Consider the following 16,621-nt stretch of genomic DNA (forward strand, 5'->3'; position numbering starts at 1 on the left):
AGATATGTCAAAGAAATAATCAATCTTACGATGTTTTCTTCCGCCTGCTACTTCTATAGCTTTTCTTCTTCCTTCCTAATTACAACCCTTAAATAGAATTTGTGCCTCATATCAAATTTACCGAGTATCATAATTCTTCCAAGTGGTAAAGATACCTCAAGACAAATGCTGGGCATAGAAGCTACAGGGCATAAATATGCAAAGAAGTAAAAAGCTAACCTTTTCAAACAATAAGGCTTCCCTCTCACTTACCAACTTTACAGTTCCCTGTATGGCCCCGGAAGATGACTGGTTAGCCAGAGACGGGTAAGATTCCTCAAGGGAGAAACAACCTAAGACAGGCACAGTCGCAGGGGGGGCCATCAGGTGAGAAATTGGGGATCAACAGAGGTGAGGCTTAGAACCTCATCCCCCCTGTTCTGAGAGAAATCTTCTGCATACGTGGATGTTTTATTGCCCTTGTCTAGCTTGGATTAACACATAGTCTACAGGCACACACCTGATCATCTACATTTGCTCTCTTACAACACTAAACTATGTTTTCTACCTTTATCTTGTATCTACCTACCACTTCAGCATTTTATTAAAAATAATAATAATAAAGAGAGAAATGTGGTATCCACATATAAATCAAGTATAAAAACCAAATGAGTATTCATATTTGAACTGACTGTTTATAGTTCATAATCCATGAGCAAAACCGAAAGTTTCTGTGATGACTGCCCTTGTACTGTTCACTATGTAACTTATTCATTGTGTAAGAATTTGTTCTACATGTAAGAACTTGTTTGTTATGCCTCAGAAGATTGGAGACTGATGAAAATTAGGCTTGGGGTGGATTAATGATTGTGCATTGAGCACTGACTCCCCTATACAGAATTTTATTGTCGTTAACAACCATTTGATCAATAAATATGAGAGATGCCCTCACAAAAAAAAAAAAAAAAAAAAAAAAAAATGGGACAGACTTCCATGGTAAAATAAATAAGTAACCGGGATGTAATGTATAGCATAAGGAATATAGTCAAGATATTGTAACAGCTTGGTAGGGTGATAGCTGGTACCTAGAATTATGTATATAAATGTTTTATCACTGTGTTGTACACTTGAAACTAATGTAATGTAATACTGTGCATCAACTACCCTTCAATAAAAAATAATTATTTAAAAAAAAAAAAAAGGATATGGATTTGAAGCATTAATAAATAAATAGGAAACCACATTGTATAAGACACTATGGTAATGAAAATAACTTATTAGTAAATTAAACATTTTTAAATGATGAAGCTTAGAATGAAAACAGAACTAGAAGAATTACTTTACAAAATCTCTTCAGCAATACTTTCCTTAACCAATTGTAATTTAGTAAAGTTAAATGAAGCTGAAAGAACAATTTTATTTCAAATAATTGGTAGCCGTAGGCTTAGGAGTTAAACATTTCAACATAGGAGAAGGTCTAAATATTTAAAGTGGAAAAATAAAATTTTAAATGCTTGTATTTATAGTTAGCAACTAGATCTATATTTTGTTACCAAAAATACAGATAAATAAAATCAAGAGATTATAGCATGTACTTCTGATGTCATATTGAAACATTGTTTACCAAGCCCACCAAGGATTATTTAATTATCAATAGGAATGTAAATTCATGTGGTTTGCAATTTAACTTAATTTAGGATGCTGATTTTGAAATGATTTATTAAATTACAGATCTTGTCTGCTAGTGATACAAATAACATTCAGTCTGGGAGTAAAGATAACCTCAAGATATTATTTGTGTTGCCCTCCTGGACATTCACCAGTTTTGTACCTAACCTAGATATCTTATTCTAAACATTCCCTTTCAAATGTCTGTAAATATCCAGTTCCTTAAAATGTTCTGTCAGCTAGCTTTATCAACTTACTGGTTTCCTCATCAGTGAGTTAATGTCTTTTATCTGTGTTGTTTCTTTTTTCCCCCAGGTTTCTTGAGGTATAACTGACATATAAAAATTGTATATACTTAAGATATACAATGTGGGGATTTGATATACATATAATTGTGCATTGATTACCACAATAAGCTAATTAACATATCCATCATCTCACATAGTTACTATATTTATTTTTGTGGTAAGAATACTTAGGATTTATTCTCTTAGCAAATTTCAAGCTTAACATACAGTACTATTAACTATAGTCACCATGCTGTATATTAGATTTTAAAAACTTATTCATCTTGTAACTGGTTGTAACTCTTTGACCATCTCCCCATCCCATGCTCCACCTTCCATCATAGCTACTGGTATGATAACCATCATTAAAGTAGACCACCATTCTACTTTCTGCTTCTAAGATTTTGGCATTTTTAGATTCCACATATAAGTGAGATCATACATATTTGTCTTTGTGTGTCTGGATTAGTCACTTAGCATAATGTCCTCCATGTTCACGATATTGCAAATGGGGAGATTTCCTCCTTTTTAGGGCTGAGTAATATTTCATCAATCATATTATTACACATTTCATTATCCATTTGTCTGTTGACAGACATTTTGGTTATTTCCATACCTTGGCTATCGTGAATAATGGTGCAATGAACGTGAGAATGAAGATACTTCTTTGAGATATGTATGTATCTATCATACGGATATATAGATACGTATCTCCATCCAGAAGTGGGATTGGTGACTCCCATGGTAGTCTTAATTTTAATTTTTTAAGGGAATTCCATACTGTTTTCCTTAATGGTTACACCAAATCACATTTCACCAGCAATGTATAAGGGTTCCCTCTTCACACCCTCATCAACACTTGTTATATCTTGTCTTTTTTATAACAGTCATCCTAACAAGCATGGGGTGATATCTCATTGTGGTTTTGATTTGTATTTCTCTGATTAGTGATACTGAACAACTTTTCATATACCCGTTGGCCATTTGTGTTTCTTCTTTGGAAAAATATCTATCCAGGTCCTTTGGCCAATTTTTAATTATTATTTTTTTGCTATTGATTATTTGAGGCAATTATATATTTTGGATATTAACCCCTTATTATGGTTTCCAAATATTTTTTTCCAATCTGTAGGTTGCATTTTCATTTTGTTGATTGTTTCCTTTGTTGCACAGAAGCCTTTTAGTTTGATGTAGTCCCACTTGCTTATTTTTGCTTTTGTTGCCCATGCTTTTGGTGTCATATCCAAAAAAATCATTGCTAGGACCAATGTCTAAGTGCTTTTCCCATTTTCTTCATGAGTTGTATGACTTTAGGCCTTATATTTTAGTTTTTAATCCATTTCAGTTAATTTTTGCATATGGTATAAGGTTCCAATTTCACTCTTTCACATATGGATATCCAGTTTTCCCAACATTTATTAAAGATATTATCTTTCCTCTATTGTATGTTCTTGGAGTCCTCTGTCAAAGGTCAGTTGACTATATGCATAGATTTATTTCTGGGCTCTATAGTCTGTTGTTTTGGTCAAGCTATCTGTTTTCATACCAGTACCATATTGTTAAGATTACTCTAGCTCTGTCCTATAGGTTGAAACCAGGAAACCTGATGTCTCTAGCTTTGTTCTTTCTTAAGATTGCTTTGGCTATTTGGGATCTTCTGTAGTCTGCACAAATAACAGGATTATTTTCTGTTTGGAAGATGCCATTATAGTTTTTCTAGGGATTACATTGAATCTGCAGATCATTTGAGTAGTATGGACATTTTAACAATATTAACTCTTCCATGAACATGGGATATCTTTCCATTTGTGTTTTCAAGTTCTTTCATCAATGTTTTATAGTTTTCAGTGTACAGATGTTTTACCTCCTTGGTTAAATTTGCTCCTAAGCATTTTTTGTGTGTGCTATTATAAAGGGTTTTTTAAATTTATTTTTCAGATAGCTTGTTAGTGTAAAAAAATGTATTGATTTCAGTTTGTTGATTGTGTATCCTGCAACTCTACTGAATTAACTCATTAGTTCTAACAGCTTTTTGATGGACTATTTAGGGTTTTCCACATGTAAGGTTATGTCACTTGCAGGGACAATTTTACTTCTTGTTTTCCTATCTGAGTGCTTTTTACTTCTTTTTCTTATCTAATTTAGTACTGGCTATGACTTCAAGTACTATGTTGAAAAGAAGTAGAGAGTGTGGACATCCTTGTTCCTTATCTTAGAGGATTCAGATTTAGCTTCTAACTATTGAGTATGTTAGCTGTGCTCTTGTCATGTATGGCCTTTATTATGTTGAGGCCCATTCCTTCTATACCTAATTTGTTAGAGGATGTTGAATTTCATCAAATGCTTTTTCTGAATCTAATAAGATGAACATATTTTTATCCTTCATTCTGTAATGTGTGTATCATATTTATTGATTTGTGTATATTGAACCATTCTTGTATCCCAGAGATCAATCCCACTTGATCAATGTGTATGATCCTTTTTCTGTGCTGTTGAATTCAGTTTGCTAATATTTTGCAGGTCAGAAATGATACTTGATATGACTTCAATCTTATTTAGTTTTTATATCTATGTTTGTCAGGGATACTGGCCTGTAATTTTCTTTTCTTGTAGTGTCCTTATCTGGCATAGATATGAGGGCAATACTAGCCTTAAAAAATGTGTTTGGAAGTGCCTTCTCCTTGTCAAGTTTTGGAAGAGTTTGAGAAGGAAAGGCATTAATTGTTGTTTAAATATTTGGTAAAAAAATTCCCCTGTGAAGTCACCTAGTCATGGGTTTTTCTTTGTTGGAAAGTTTTTGATTACTGCTTCAATTTTCTTACTCATTATAGGCCTATTTATATTTCTTCATGATTTGGTCTTGGTCAGTTGTATCTTTCTAGGAATTTATCTTTTTCTTCTAGGTTATCTAATTTGATGGCATGTAATTGTCTCTCTGTCCAGTGCTCTCCTGGAGGCAGAGATGGAGACAGATTACAGACTTGCCAGATGTGGACATGATTCTACACTTGACCTGCCACCATGAGAATACAGCTTACCCTTTTATCCACAATGCTCCTTTGTCATTACTGAGCCAAACTGTTGTGCAGAAGGAAGATTTCAGCACTAGGCAAGTTTACTCTGGATTCAGTGAGACTGAATAACAACAACAGAATGTTTGGGGTAAAAGGCCATCATGGCCTTTACATCTTCCACAGCACCTTGCAGCAATGCCATCTCAGTCTTCAATAAATCTCTTACCTCCTCCTCTTATGTTCCTTTGTGTTTCTATAGTATCAGTTGTAATGCTTCCTCTTTCATTTTAGTTTTATTTTTCAGTCCTCACTCTTTTTTTGTTGTTGTTAATTTAGCTAAAGGCTTCTCTTTTGTTTACCTTTTTAGAAAACCAACGCTTAGTTTTGTTGAGCTTTTGTCCTGGTCTCTATTTCATTTATTTCTGCTTTAATCTTTATTATGTTCTTCTTTCTGCTAACTTTAGGCTAAGTGTTCTTTTTCTAGTTTCTTGAGGTATAAAGCTAGGTTATTTATTTGAGATCTTTCTTTTTCTTAATGTAGGCATTTATTGCTATAAACTTTCCTCTTAGAACTGTTTTTGCAACATCCCACAGATTTGGGGTTTTTTGTTTGTCTCATTTTTTTGTCTCAAGATATTTTTTATTTCCTCTTTGTCCTATTGGTTGGCAAGGAATATATTTTTTAATTTCCACATATTTATGAGTTTTCCGATTTTCCTTCTGTTACTGATTTCTAATTTCATACCACTGAAGTCAGAAATGATACTTGATATGACTTCATTCTTCTTTGTTAGGATTTGTTTAGTGTTCTAACATATGATCTATCCTAGAGAATGTTCCATATGCACTTGAGAGGAATGTTTATTGTGCTGTGTTGAATGAAATGTTCTATATATGTGTGTTAGGTCCATGTGCGGTAAAGTGTTATTCAAGTCCACAGATTTTCTGTCTGGATGATCTATCCATTGTTGAAAGTGGCATATTAAAATCCCCTACTACTATTGTATTGCTGTCTTTTTCTCCCCTCAATTCTGTTAATATTTGCTTTATATATTTAGGCATTCTGATGATTGGTGTGTATATATTTATAATTGTTATATTCTCTTGTTGTACTGATCTTTTCAGCATTATATGGTGACCTTCTTTGTGTCTTGTGTGATAGATTTTGACTTAAAATCTCTTTTATCTGATACAGCCATTCCTACTCTGTTTTGGTTACCATTTGCATGGAATAACTTTTTCAATCATTTCACTTGCCTATATGTGTTCTAAAAGTCAGTCTCTTGAGGTGGCGTATTGTTGGATTAAAAAAAAATCCATTGTACCATTGTGTGTCTTTTGATTGGAGTTTATTCCATTTATATTTAATTATTGATAGGTAAGGAGTTACTACTGCCATTTTGTTTACTGTTTTCTGGTTCCTTTGTTCCTCTCTTGCTGTCTTTGTGACCTGTTGATTTTCCTTAATGGTATGATTTGATTCCTTTCTCTTTCAGTATTCACTAGAGGTTTTTATCTTTGTGTTTACCATGAAGCTTACATAAAACATCTTATAAGAGTCTATTTTAAGCTGATAACCATTTAACTTCAATTGCATATAAAAACTCAATATAGTTTTACTCCTCACATCTTAAGCTTTAATGTCATACTCAATTTCTTTTTTTATTGTGTATATATTAACAAACTATTGTGATTTTAGTTATTTTTAGTTTGTCTTCTAACTCTCATACCAGAGTTAAAAGTGATTTACCTACCATCAGTACAGTATTATTCTGAATTTGACTATTTGCTTTTACCAGCGAGTTTTATGATTTCATATGTTTTTATGTTGTTAATTAGCATCCTTTTTTGTAAGCACTTAGATATAATTCTTCTCAATTTAGTATGATCTTTTCTGCCACAAAAAAGAATCTATCCCAGATTTCAACTGCATGAAATCAAATACAATGTGCATAAAACCAATTCAGGCCTAAGAGAATCCATGAAGAAGGCTCTACCTGAACAAAGCAAAATAGAAATGGTGCCTTTGAGTAGTACCATAAGCTCACAGGAACACCCAAAACTCTAAGGCTTGAATTTCTAGAGAACAATTACTAAAAAAAAATCAGAATTTGAGACTAGCGAAGAATAATACTGCCACTGTTCTTTTAAAATAGAACTATGTGACCACTTGAACATTTTAACTATATTAAAGGTGCTTTTTCCATCTCTCTCTCACTATATATATCCATCAATAGATGCCACTCTTAAAATTTTTTCTCAAATTTCTAGCACAATTTCGGATAATCAGAAGGGAAGCATAAAAATTATAGTTCAAATAAAAATAACAATAGAAAAACTGCATGTTTTTCTGGTGTCACTCACCTCCCCATGCAGTGGCGCCTCCAGGAGGTGGCCGTGGTGCTGGTGCTGTGGCTGAGGTGGCAGCTGCCCCCCCAGAAGGAAAGTCTGGCTGGAGGTCTAGGAGATCGCTAGATGGTTTAGCAGTGCTGGAGGGAAAGTGTAATTTTAAAATCAGATTTTGAAGTTTTATAACGTAAAAATGCTTTTAAATAAAGACTTGTTCAGAAAACATCAAAGATTTTGGATATTTAAAACCCAATAAGAGAGTAATACTTTGGAAAGTGTAGTGGTGTAGCCTATATTCTGCTACACCAAGGGTTGCCAAGAGCCAAATGCTAAGTATTTTGGGTTTGCAGGCTGGTCAGTCTCTATCACTACTTGACTCTGCCAAAGTAGCATGAAATAAGACTTGCATGATACATAAAAAATGAATGTGCCTTTGTTCCAATAAAACTTTATTTACAACAATAGACAGTGGGCTAGATTTGACCCACAGGACATAGTTTGCCAACTCTTGCTCTAGACACAAAGTTAAACCATACCTGAAGCAATGGATTACTCAACAAATCATAGAGCAGAAATTAAAAGGGAAAACCTAAATGGCTTAAACTAAGGGGGAATTTTCTTAAACATATTATGGCCACTGGGTACCACTCATTAAATGCCAGTTATGAGGACTGCAATAAAAGGAAGCATACTCCAAATATTTAAGGTTTTAGGGTAAGAGAATTATGGGTAATTCTTACCTTATCTCTATTTTCTAAATTTTTTCCTATGAAAAAAATTTTCTATCTTGAGAAGAATTTACTTATAAACCAAGGAATATTAAAATGAATCACTAATGCACCTTTCTTTTAAATTAAACTACAACAAATCAAATTTGCCTATAAGAGATGTCACCTAAAAATACTTTTATATTTTTATTCTAATTCAACTGGTCCTGTGCTCTTCAAAGTCCCTTCATGTGTCAAGGTCCCGAGGAGGAGCCTAGAGCTTCGCTGTTCAAAGTGTGGCGGCCGGACCAGCGTCATCTGGAGACCTTCCCAGAAATGTAAAATCTCAGGCTCACTCCATATCTACTGCATCAGAATCTTCATTTTGACATGACTCCAGGCATTTCACCTGTATATTCAGGTTTAAAAACCACTGACCTCAAAAAGTTACCAGACCAGGTACCAAGCTATCATGGTTTGATGTTCCTTGCCCTTCTTCATACATGGCAGTTCCATCTTTATCTTTTTTACATACAAGAGTTCAAAGTCATATGCCTTTGGAGAAATAATCATGGGGCCTTTTATATAAAAGGTTTCAAAACCCCTGATACTTCCCTAGTTTTGGTATCCATTTTAAAAATACAATGGGACTAAGTGCCAGGATAGGGAAACATATTTATTATTAAGACAGGAATCAAGGCTTTTATATATAAAACGTAATTGACTTTAGCATAGAGACAGAAAGGACTTGGTCTTACCAAGCTTGGGATTATAAAATGCAGAACTAAGCAAGTAGAGCACATACTCAACTTGTGTATATTACAATAGATTTATTGCTCAGTTCAAAATTCAAGTCTCCAAATACATGGCATTCATAATCAGAGTCACAGAGAGTACAAAATGAGATTAGAATCCTCTCAATGCAAAAGAACCAAACAAAAAGTTGACCTAAAATTACTATTTGAGGAAGCCTCTAGGAGTCAGGGCTTTGTTTTAGGTAGCCCTGAGATTTTACAGAACGAGGAGTCATCCCCACCTTTCTCACTACTGTGCTCACCTAAGTTAGGTGCTAAAAGGCTGATTAGGGACAACCTGATGGTCTCTTCCTACTACCAGTTTTAGCTTCTTGTATGCATCAGCTATTTGGTCTGCAAGCTTCTGAAACTAAGTCTTCGTAGTTTCACAAGAAGAAACTTTTATGGAAAGATATTTTCCATACCATCTAATTTCAGAAGAACCTTAAGTATGTGCCTCATTCTTCCACTTCTTTTCCCAAATGTGAGAGCCGTAAGGTGATTTCTACAGCATAGGTCTTTCTAATGCTTTGAGAGTACAGGCCTAAGGAACTGTACAAGATGTAGGGGAACTTACTTTGTGTACATAAAAATAACCCAAAATATCACGTGACTAGGGCTAAATCCATTGTGTGAAATCATTTGGGTTCAGTACAGAACAAAAAACTAATCAAAACATTAACAAACAGTTCACTGCATAACTAACCTGACAGGGATAGCCGCAGATGCAGTTGCGAATAAATCAACTGGTGGGGATGTGTCAATAGTTTTAGCTGGTGTAGAATTAGGAGATGTAACAGTTGTGGCTGGAGAAGACTGGAAGTGAAAATACACAACACACTCGAGTCAAACACAAACCTACAGGACACAAAGCAATAGGGCTTGCACTTTGCAGGCTCATGACATTCCCAGCAATTTTTTGGTTAACTACTTACGGGAGAAAAAAACCCAAGGAAATTTGAAATTGAGAATTGTAATAAATGATCAACATTGGACAAAACATCCTTCAAATTTGAAAAGCTAAATGTAATCTATATAAGATAATGATAAAAATATGTGGCCTAACATTGTCATATCTTCTATTCATGTATTTAAGAATCAAAGATAAATGTAATTTCCTAAATAGAAAATTATTGGGAAAGATCTTATCAGCTGTAAAAAATAAAGAAAAATTATCAATTGTAATAATTGCTATAAAACCAAGACCATATTTTTTTCTTGGTATCCTAAACAGACCTCCTGTGACATCTTCTCAGATGCCTTTAAAATCTAATTTATAAAATAGTTCACTTCAGCAAAGAACAATTCACAAACAAGATTTAAGTCACTGACAGTTTGAGGATATTATGATTATATCCCATCACTAATATGATGCAGATAAAATTAAAAAGTGAAATAAAATCTAACATATATTTGTCCTGGACTAGTTTATTTTTAAGAAGGATTGATGGTTATTAAAAAATTAAAATTTTCATTTAGTTACTATCTTATTTTATTTTATTTGGTATACTTAATTCTCCACATATTCACAAGAGAAAGATTAATGAACCATCTCAAACCAGTCCACTGATACTTAGCTCTGTAAGTAGATATGACAGCTAGAAATGAGGTATAACAGCAAGCAAAATACTTGGACACCAAGAAAAAGCTATCAGATACTGCTGTGATTGGGCATTTAATTTCAAAAAGACCATTCTTAAAGGAAATTTTTAAAAGAACAATTTAATAAAAAGGACTGAGGAGGTAAGAAATATATTAGAAATTCCAGACCTAGACAGTATTTGTCTAATACCTATTTGTTCAAGAATTTAACTAATCAAGAAATCAAAATTCAAGAGATACACAAGTGCCAAGCATTAAGCACTTTAAGAAAAGCAAACAAATGAGCAGCATGGCTGCTACTGCTCATTGAACATCAATCAAGCCTCTCTCCTTGCCAAAAATTCACATTTTCTGAACGGAGTGTGAAAGATTATGAAGGGACTAGAATGGATTAACAAAAATTAATTTGCATGTCATCACTGTGGACACTGACAATTCTTCTAAAAGAAATTAGTGGGGCTTTTTTAACCAATACATATTAATAAGCTTAGAAAATGATTTTTATGCAGTACCACTGAGAACTTAATGACAGCAATGAATCTACCAACATAAGAGCAGAAATGAAGGTCTTCAAAGGCCATTAAAATCTGCCTTGTAACTATAAGCTTGGAAGAGATGAGGGAACCAGGAAAACAGAACCAAAATAGTCTTGTGGTTACAAAAAGAAAAAGTAAATAAAATTCAATTTGGCCAAAATGTAGAAACAGACCATCCCAAAGGATGCCGTAATTTTACCAAACTTTACTCAAAAGTCATATGTTGGAATTTTTCACATAGACATAATGACTTTAAACCAGCTTTGTATCAGAATCACTAGGGAGCTTTTGTTTTTGTTTTATTTAGCTGTTTGTTCTAGTTCCCAGAGAGAATCATAGGCAGCCAAGCTAGGTATTGGCATTGTACAGGGTGTCTGGGGGCCACCAGTGCTGTCATAATGATATTATGTAATAACACATGTGTATTAACATAATGTATATATAATAACAGCAGTTACATAGTGGAAATTTGTCAGAGGAAACAACACATTTATTATACTTTTGCCTAAATAGTACAATGACAAATGTGAACTAGAGATCTATAGAAGTCACTGATAACCTTACTCCTGTCCTTTAACATGCTAAGAAAAAAAGATACAGAGGTGAAGGAGTAATTAAAATTATCATACACTGTTTAAAAGGCATGCTGTGGAAAAATACTGAACAATTGATTTCTCTACCATCAAAACATGAATAATATGTGCTTTGTTTATCTCACAGAGCTGTGATTCAGACTATGTGACAGTGCTTTGTGACTAGTAAAACATTACACTGATACTTTTCAGTTGTAATACAAATGTATGAAAATTGTTTTAAAAAAATTTAGTCTAAATAGAGAACTAAGTAGACATTGCTGTAGTACATTGGACTGAAAAACTAATATAAAGGAGAACACATAAAAACTAACCATACCATTCATCAAAAAATTAAAAATAAAATTACCATATAATCCAGCAAGTCCACATCTGGGTATATACCCAAAAGAATTAAAAGCAGGAATTCAAACAGATATTTGTACACTGTTCATAGCAGCATTATTTACAATAGCCAAAGGGTGGAAGTGCCCCAAGTGGGCACTGGCAGATGGACGGATGCACCGAATGTGGTATATACGCAGATTGGAATATTATTCAGACTTAAAAAAGAAGGAAATTCTGACATACGTCACAACACGGATGAATCTTGAATAGACTACGCTAATTAAAATAAGCCCGTTACAAAGCACAGATACTGGATGATTCCACTTGTTTGAGGTACTTAGAGGAGTCATATTCATAGAGACAGAAAGCAGAATGGTGGTGCCAGGGGCTGGGGAGGAGGTTGGGAGTTAGTGTTTAAATGGCACAGAATTTTAGTTTTAGACGGTGAAAAAAGTTGTGCAGATGGATGATAATGATGGTCACACAGCAATGTGAATATACTTACTGCCATTAAACTGGAGACTCAAAAAATGTTCAATGGTCAAAACAGAACAGAAAACAATCTTACCTTACTTAATGGAGAGGGAGCACCAGATCTAGAAGGCAATCAAAAAAATTAAAACTAAATATACATGAATACATTTGTAGCAGCATTTGAATTTGATATCACTTGTTTATACTAAGCATCAGCTTGTTTATATGCAGATTTTTTTTAGTGATATCCTTTAAAAATAACCTTTATCTTTTACTCAATTGTGACATCCTCTTTCCATCCACATAATAATCTAGTACTAGAGATTCTTACATTTTTTTTCTGTATCTCTAGCAACTCAATTCTTCTAGTTGACCATTATTTCTTTTGTCCATCAAAAATAAACTTTCCAAAGTGGAATTTTTAAAAATTTGCCAATAGTTGGAAAAAATAATGCTTTACATAATTTTTTAAAACTCGTGATTTGTTTTAAAAAGCTAGAATTCATTAAGATTAAAGTACATTGTGATTCATACAATCATAATTGTGATGCATTAAAAAAACCACTAAAATTTTAAAAATCTCTACAAGCTCTGCATGTCAAATTTGTTTCAACTTCCCATATGGACACTCCTGAAGTTTGTCTGTTTTTTCCATGGCTATAAGGAAAACTTTCTATGAAAAATGTTCCCATCTTTCTGTTAGAACTAGTAGGAGCTTGGAAAAGAACAGTAACCTCAAAGCTTGTTTTTGAGGGAAGGAGGGATAATTAGGAAAAAGTGAATTATTTTTTAGTTAACATATTGGTAGCACTGACTGTTGTACATCATTTCTAGCCAAATGCTTCAGAAAAAGCTGCCTAATCAGTACACATTTCACTAACCTGAGTTGGTAGAAAATAATAAAGCTTAATGAAGAATAAAATACACTTCAAGAGGAAGCCTACTGTTAGGGTCTGTAGAATGGCAGGGATGGCTTTCTACTCATCTACAGAGAAAATATAACTCCCAGTAGTAGCAAAACAAAATAAGCAGAGATCTAGTAACTGGAATTTTGTACAACATCATTAATTTTTGTTTTATTGGGTATAGCAAAAGAAGTTTAGCAACACCATATGCCAGATTAATACCTTTTATGTTCAACTTCATTTGCAAATATATGCTTCCATTTCCTCTTTAAATTTAGTTTTTACTTAAAAAGAACATAAATAACATAAAACAAGGGCACATAGATTTCTGATATATAATTAACAGAAGCATAAAGATAAAACTTCACTTGGTTATGTGTAGTTTAGCTAATGTTACCTTAAGAATAACATATCCTATGGGGGAAATGGTATGTATTTATCCATAGTGCTTATCAAAGTTCTACTGAAATAAATGGATTCACAGTATTTTCTGTATCTCTAGAAAGTTTTTTAGGAACTGGAAAATCTAGCACAGCATAAGATTGAAACTTTCCTTATGAGTTTTTGGCTAATTATTTCTCCACTCCCACCATTTATTTTCTTTATATATATATATGGGAAAGGGAGGAGTTAAGTTTAAATAAAAATCCAAGAAAACAGCCTCCACTCTGTAAAGAAAACATAGAAGCTATTTGACATGGTTACTTTTAAGGAAGGAGTCAACTAAAATTAATTTGTTTTTCTCTCAAGTGATTTTCATGAACTAATTCTTCATGGTACTGACACAATGAGAAATACTAATACAGAAAAGAGAATTGAGGATAAGCAAGACCTTTTTGAAATATATTCCCAACTAATACATAAAGATTTTTAACATATTCTATACTCTGTAATAATAAAGGTATAGAAAGATGACAGAATTGCTCTACCAGCTGTTAAAGAATATCATGTTTAATCCTAAGTACAAAATATAATTGGCACAAGAACCAGTTTGCCAAGGTCCTACATGAACACTATTACTAAATGACACTTGTAGTTACCCCATGGATTAATCAAACAAATGAAAGTCTACTGTCTCTGGCTATTACCCTACTTACTGCATTCTATCTTATTTGTCTCCCATTTGGTTATCTGCCTTCTTCACTAGATGCTAAATGCCTCGAAGGAAGAGAATCCATCCCTTTGTTTTATACCCCCAGCACTTTACACAGCACCTGGCATTTTGCAGGCACTGGAATATGTAATTCTGTACTATTTGAATTTTAAAATGAGAATATATTCATGTACTCTTTATATTTAAAAAACCCTGAAAATCCTAAAAATTAAAGTGTGTGAAACTATAAACTGTCAGGATCGGTGACCTCTGTTCCCATGATCTGGCCCAGATCCAGCCTTTGCCATGATTTCATCAAAAAGGGGACACAAGAGGTGCTCCCACTGGGGTCCTAGCATTAAGAAGCATCATTAATTACTGACTAAAATTGGCAGGCTCCAAGGCTCAGAGAGGTAAATAACTTGCTAGAGTCCCATCATTCTCTAGTGGTGGACTTAAGACCTCCGGCCAAGCTCTGTGCTCATCTCACACCCCAGCCTGTCTTGACAAAACACACATGAGCCCGGCATATTTGTTCCTCTTTTACACACACATAAATTGCCTCTTTTTACCTGTTCCTTAGTTGATTTTCTACTCTACCATTGGGTCTTTGCCCTTTATAAAAGAAAATGTCGTTATCTTTTACATATAGATAACAACCTTTATTAAATACCAATATGCATTTTAACAATTTCAGCTAAAGTAATCTAGGACATAGGGGACTGGGCTGGAAAAACAAAGCACAAATATCATTTTAGAGGAGAATTAATTCTGTAAATTGCCACAAAAATTTTGTAAGATGCTACAAACACATCTATGGATTTTTATGATAAGCATAGCAAATGCCAAGGTTTACTTGCAAGATATTAATAATAAGCTATCAAAAGGGGAAATTTCATTATGTCTCATTCACAACAGTAATCCCTATGTAGTTTGGGTTATAAATACCAGCCAGAAAAACAAAAAGCCAAAACAGATGTGAAAAAGTTATATCTTCTGAATAATTTAATTTCTACTGAATTAAATTAAAATTAAAATTTCTATTGACTTATCTTAGGTTTCCTACACCTTCAACACTTACTAAACCCACATGTAAAATAAAATCGATTTTTCTCTTTTGTTTTGTGGAACCATAGAAACAGACAATATACAAGGACATATCTACAGTATTGCATAAAATTTCAAAAATGAGTATCAGTGTATATAAGGCAAAACAAATGTAAAAAAATGTTATTTTTTTATAGAAGGCATTTGAAAATGCTTCATTTTAAGCATTTCTCAACTTAGAAATTAAAATAGTTTGATACTGCTACTGGAAGACAAAGAAAACAACTTAAAGTAATTATTTTCTTTATAACACAGTCTTTTGGCACTTCTGCCATATCCACGGAAAATCTTCTGTTTATTAAACAAATGAAAAAAATTTTGATTTCTAAAAGCTAAGAGGAATATACATGTATATACATTTGAGAGAGTGAGTGTTAGTCTTGATCCAAGAGGACTAAACAAGTAAAACCATTCATGCCAGTCACCTTGGGAGATAAATTTTAAAAAGTATGATGAAAAAACACAGATGTATAAAATGGACAGAAATCAGTTTTAAATGTTCCAAATACCAAATGTAGATTCTTAAGAGTGCTTTTTGCACTTCTGGTAATAATCAAATGCAGAAAAGTCACTCAATATAGTACTCACCCTTCACTTAAGTTCCCAGGTTGGCACAAACATACAAAGAAGAAAATAGTTAACTATTATATAGTTCATTTATTTTAAGAACAAGGAATAAGCAAAGAGAAGTTCATATGGGGTCTCAGCCAATTCAGAAATGAAATCTGACAAGCATAAATGATTTTAAAGGAGAGAGAAACATTATGCTCAGCAAAAGATAGTTCAAAACAGATCATTAAGTTTTTATTCACTCTTAGAAATGTAACTAAGTGTCCTACTGGCAGCAGCCACAAGGGGGGCGAATTTAGATTTGAAGTTAAGGCCAATGAAATCCACTAAAAGGTGGCTTCTCCTGTGATTGCAGCTCTGGCAGATTTAACAAGGGAAAAGTGTGAATCTGTGCAGGGTGCGGGGGACCCTGAGAGGAGAAGAGTGCAGAAAAGCTCACTTTTCACTGATGTGCATCCTGTACTGCAGAAGGGAGAGTCTCTAACACTCAGGGATATGCATATTTCCTTAGCTAAAGAGGCCCTTCTGCCACAGGAGTAGGCCGATTTCTCAGACTTCCTGTCTCCTTTTGCTTAAATCCTAGGCAACTCATTTGGCTTCCCAGATTCTACAAGAC

General features: G+C 33.6%; 1 protein-coding gene across 11 annotated transcripts in view; it reads right to left on the reverse strand.

The window, feature by feature from the left end:
• Positions 1-16,621, reverse strand: part of SNAP91 (synaptosome associated protein 91) — a 189,723-nt gene that overhangs the window by 87,410 nt on the left and 85,692 nt on the right. For all 11 annotated transcript variants that reach the window (XM_057489338.1, XM_057489336.1, XM_057489341.1 and 8 more), the window contains 3 exons: positions 12,425-12,452; positions 9,505-9,614; positions 7,313-7,437 (listed from right to left, as the gene is read on the reverse strand). In XM_057489338.1, the coding sequence (XP_057345321.1) occupies positions 7,313-7,437; positions 9,505-9,614; positions 12,425-12,452 (263 nt within the window). The remainder of the gene's footprint in view (positions 1-7,312; positions 7,438-9,504; positions 9,615-12,424; positions 12,453-16,621) is intronic.

The sequence above is a fragment of the Manis pentadactyla genome, chromosome 12 (genome assembly GCF_030020395.1).
Source record: "Manis pentadactyla isolate mManPen7 chromosome 12, mManPen7.hap1, whole genome shotgun sequence".
Taxonomy (NCBI): Eukaryota; Metazoa; Chordata; class Mammalia; order Pholidota; family Manidae; genus Manis; species Manis pentadactyla.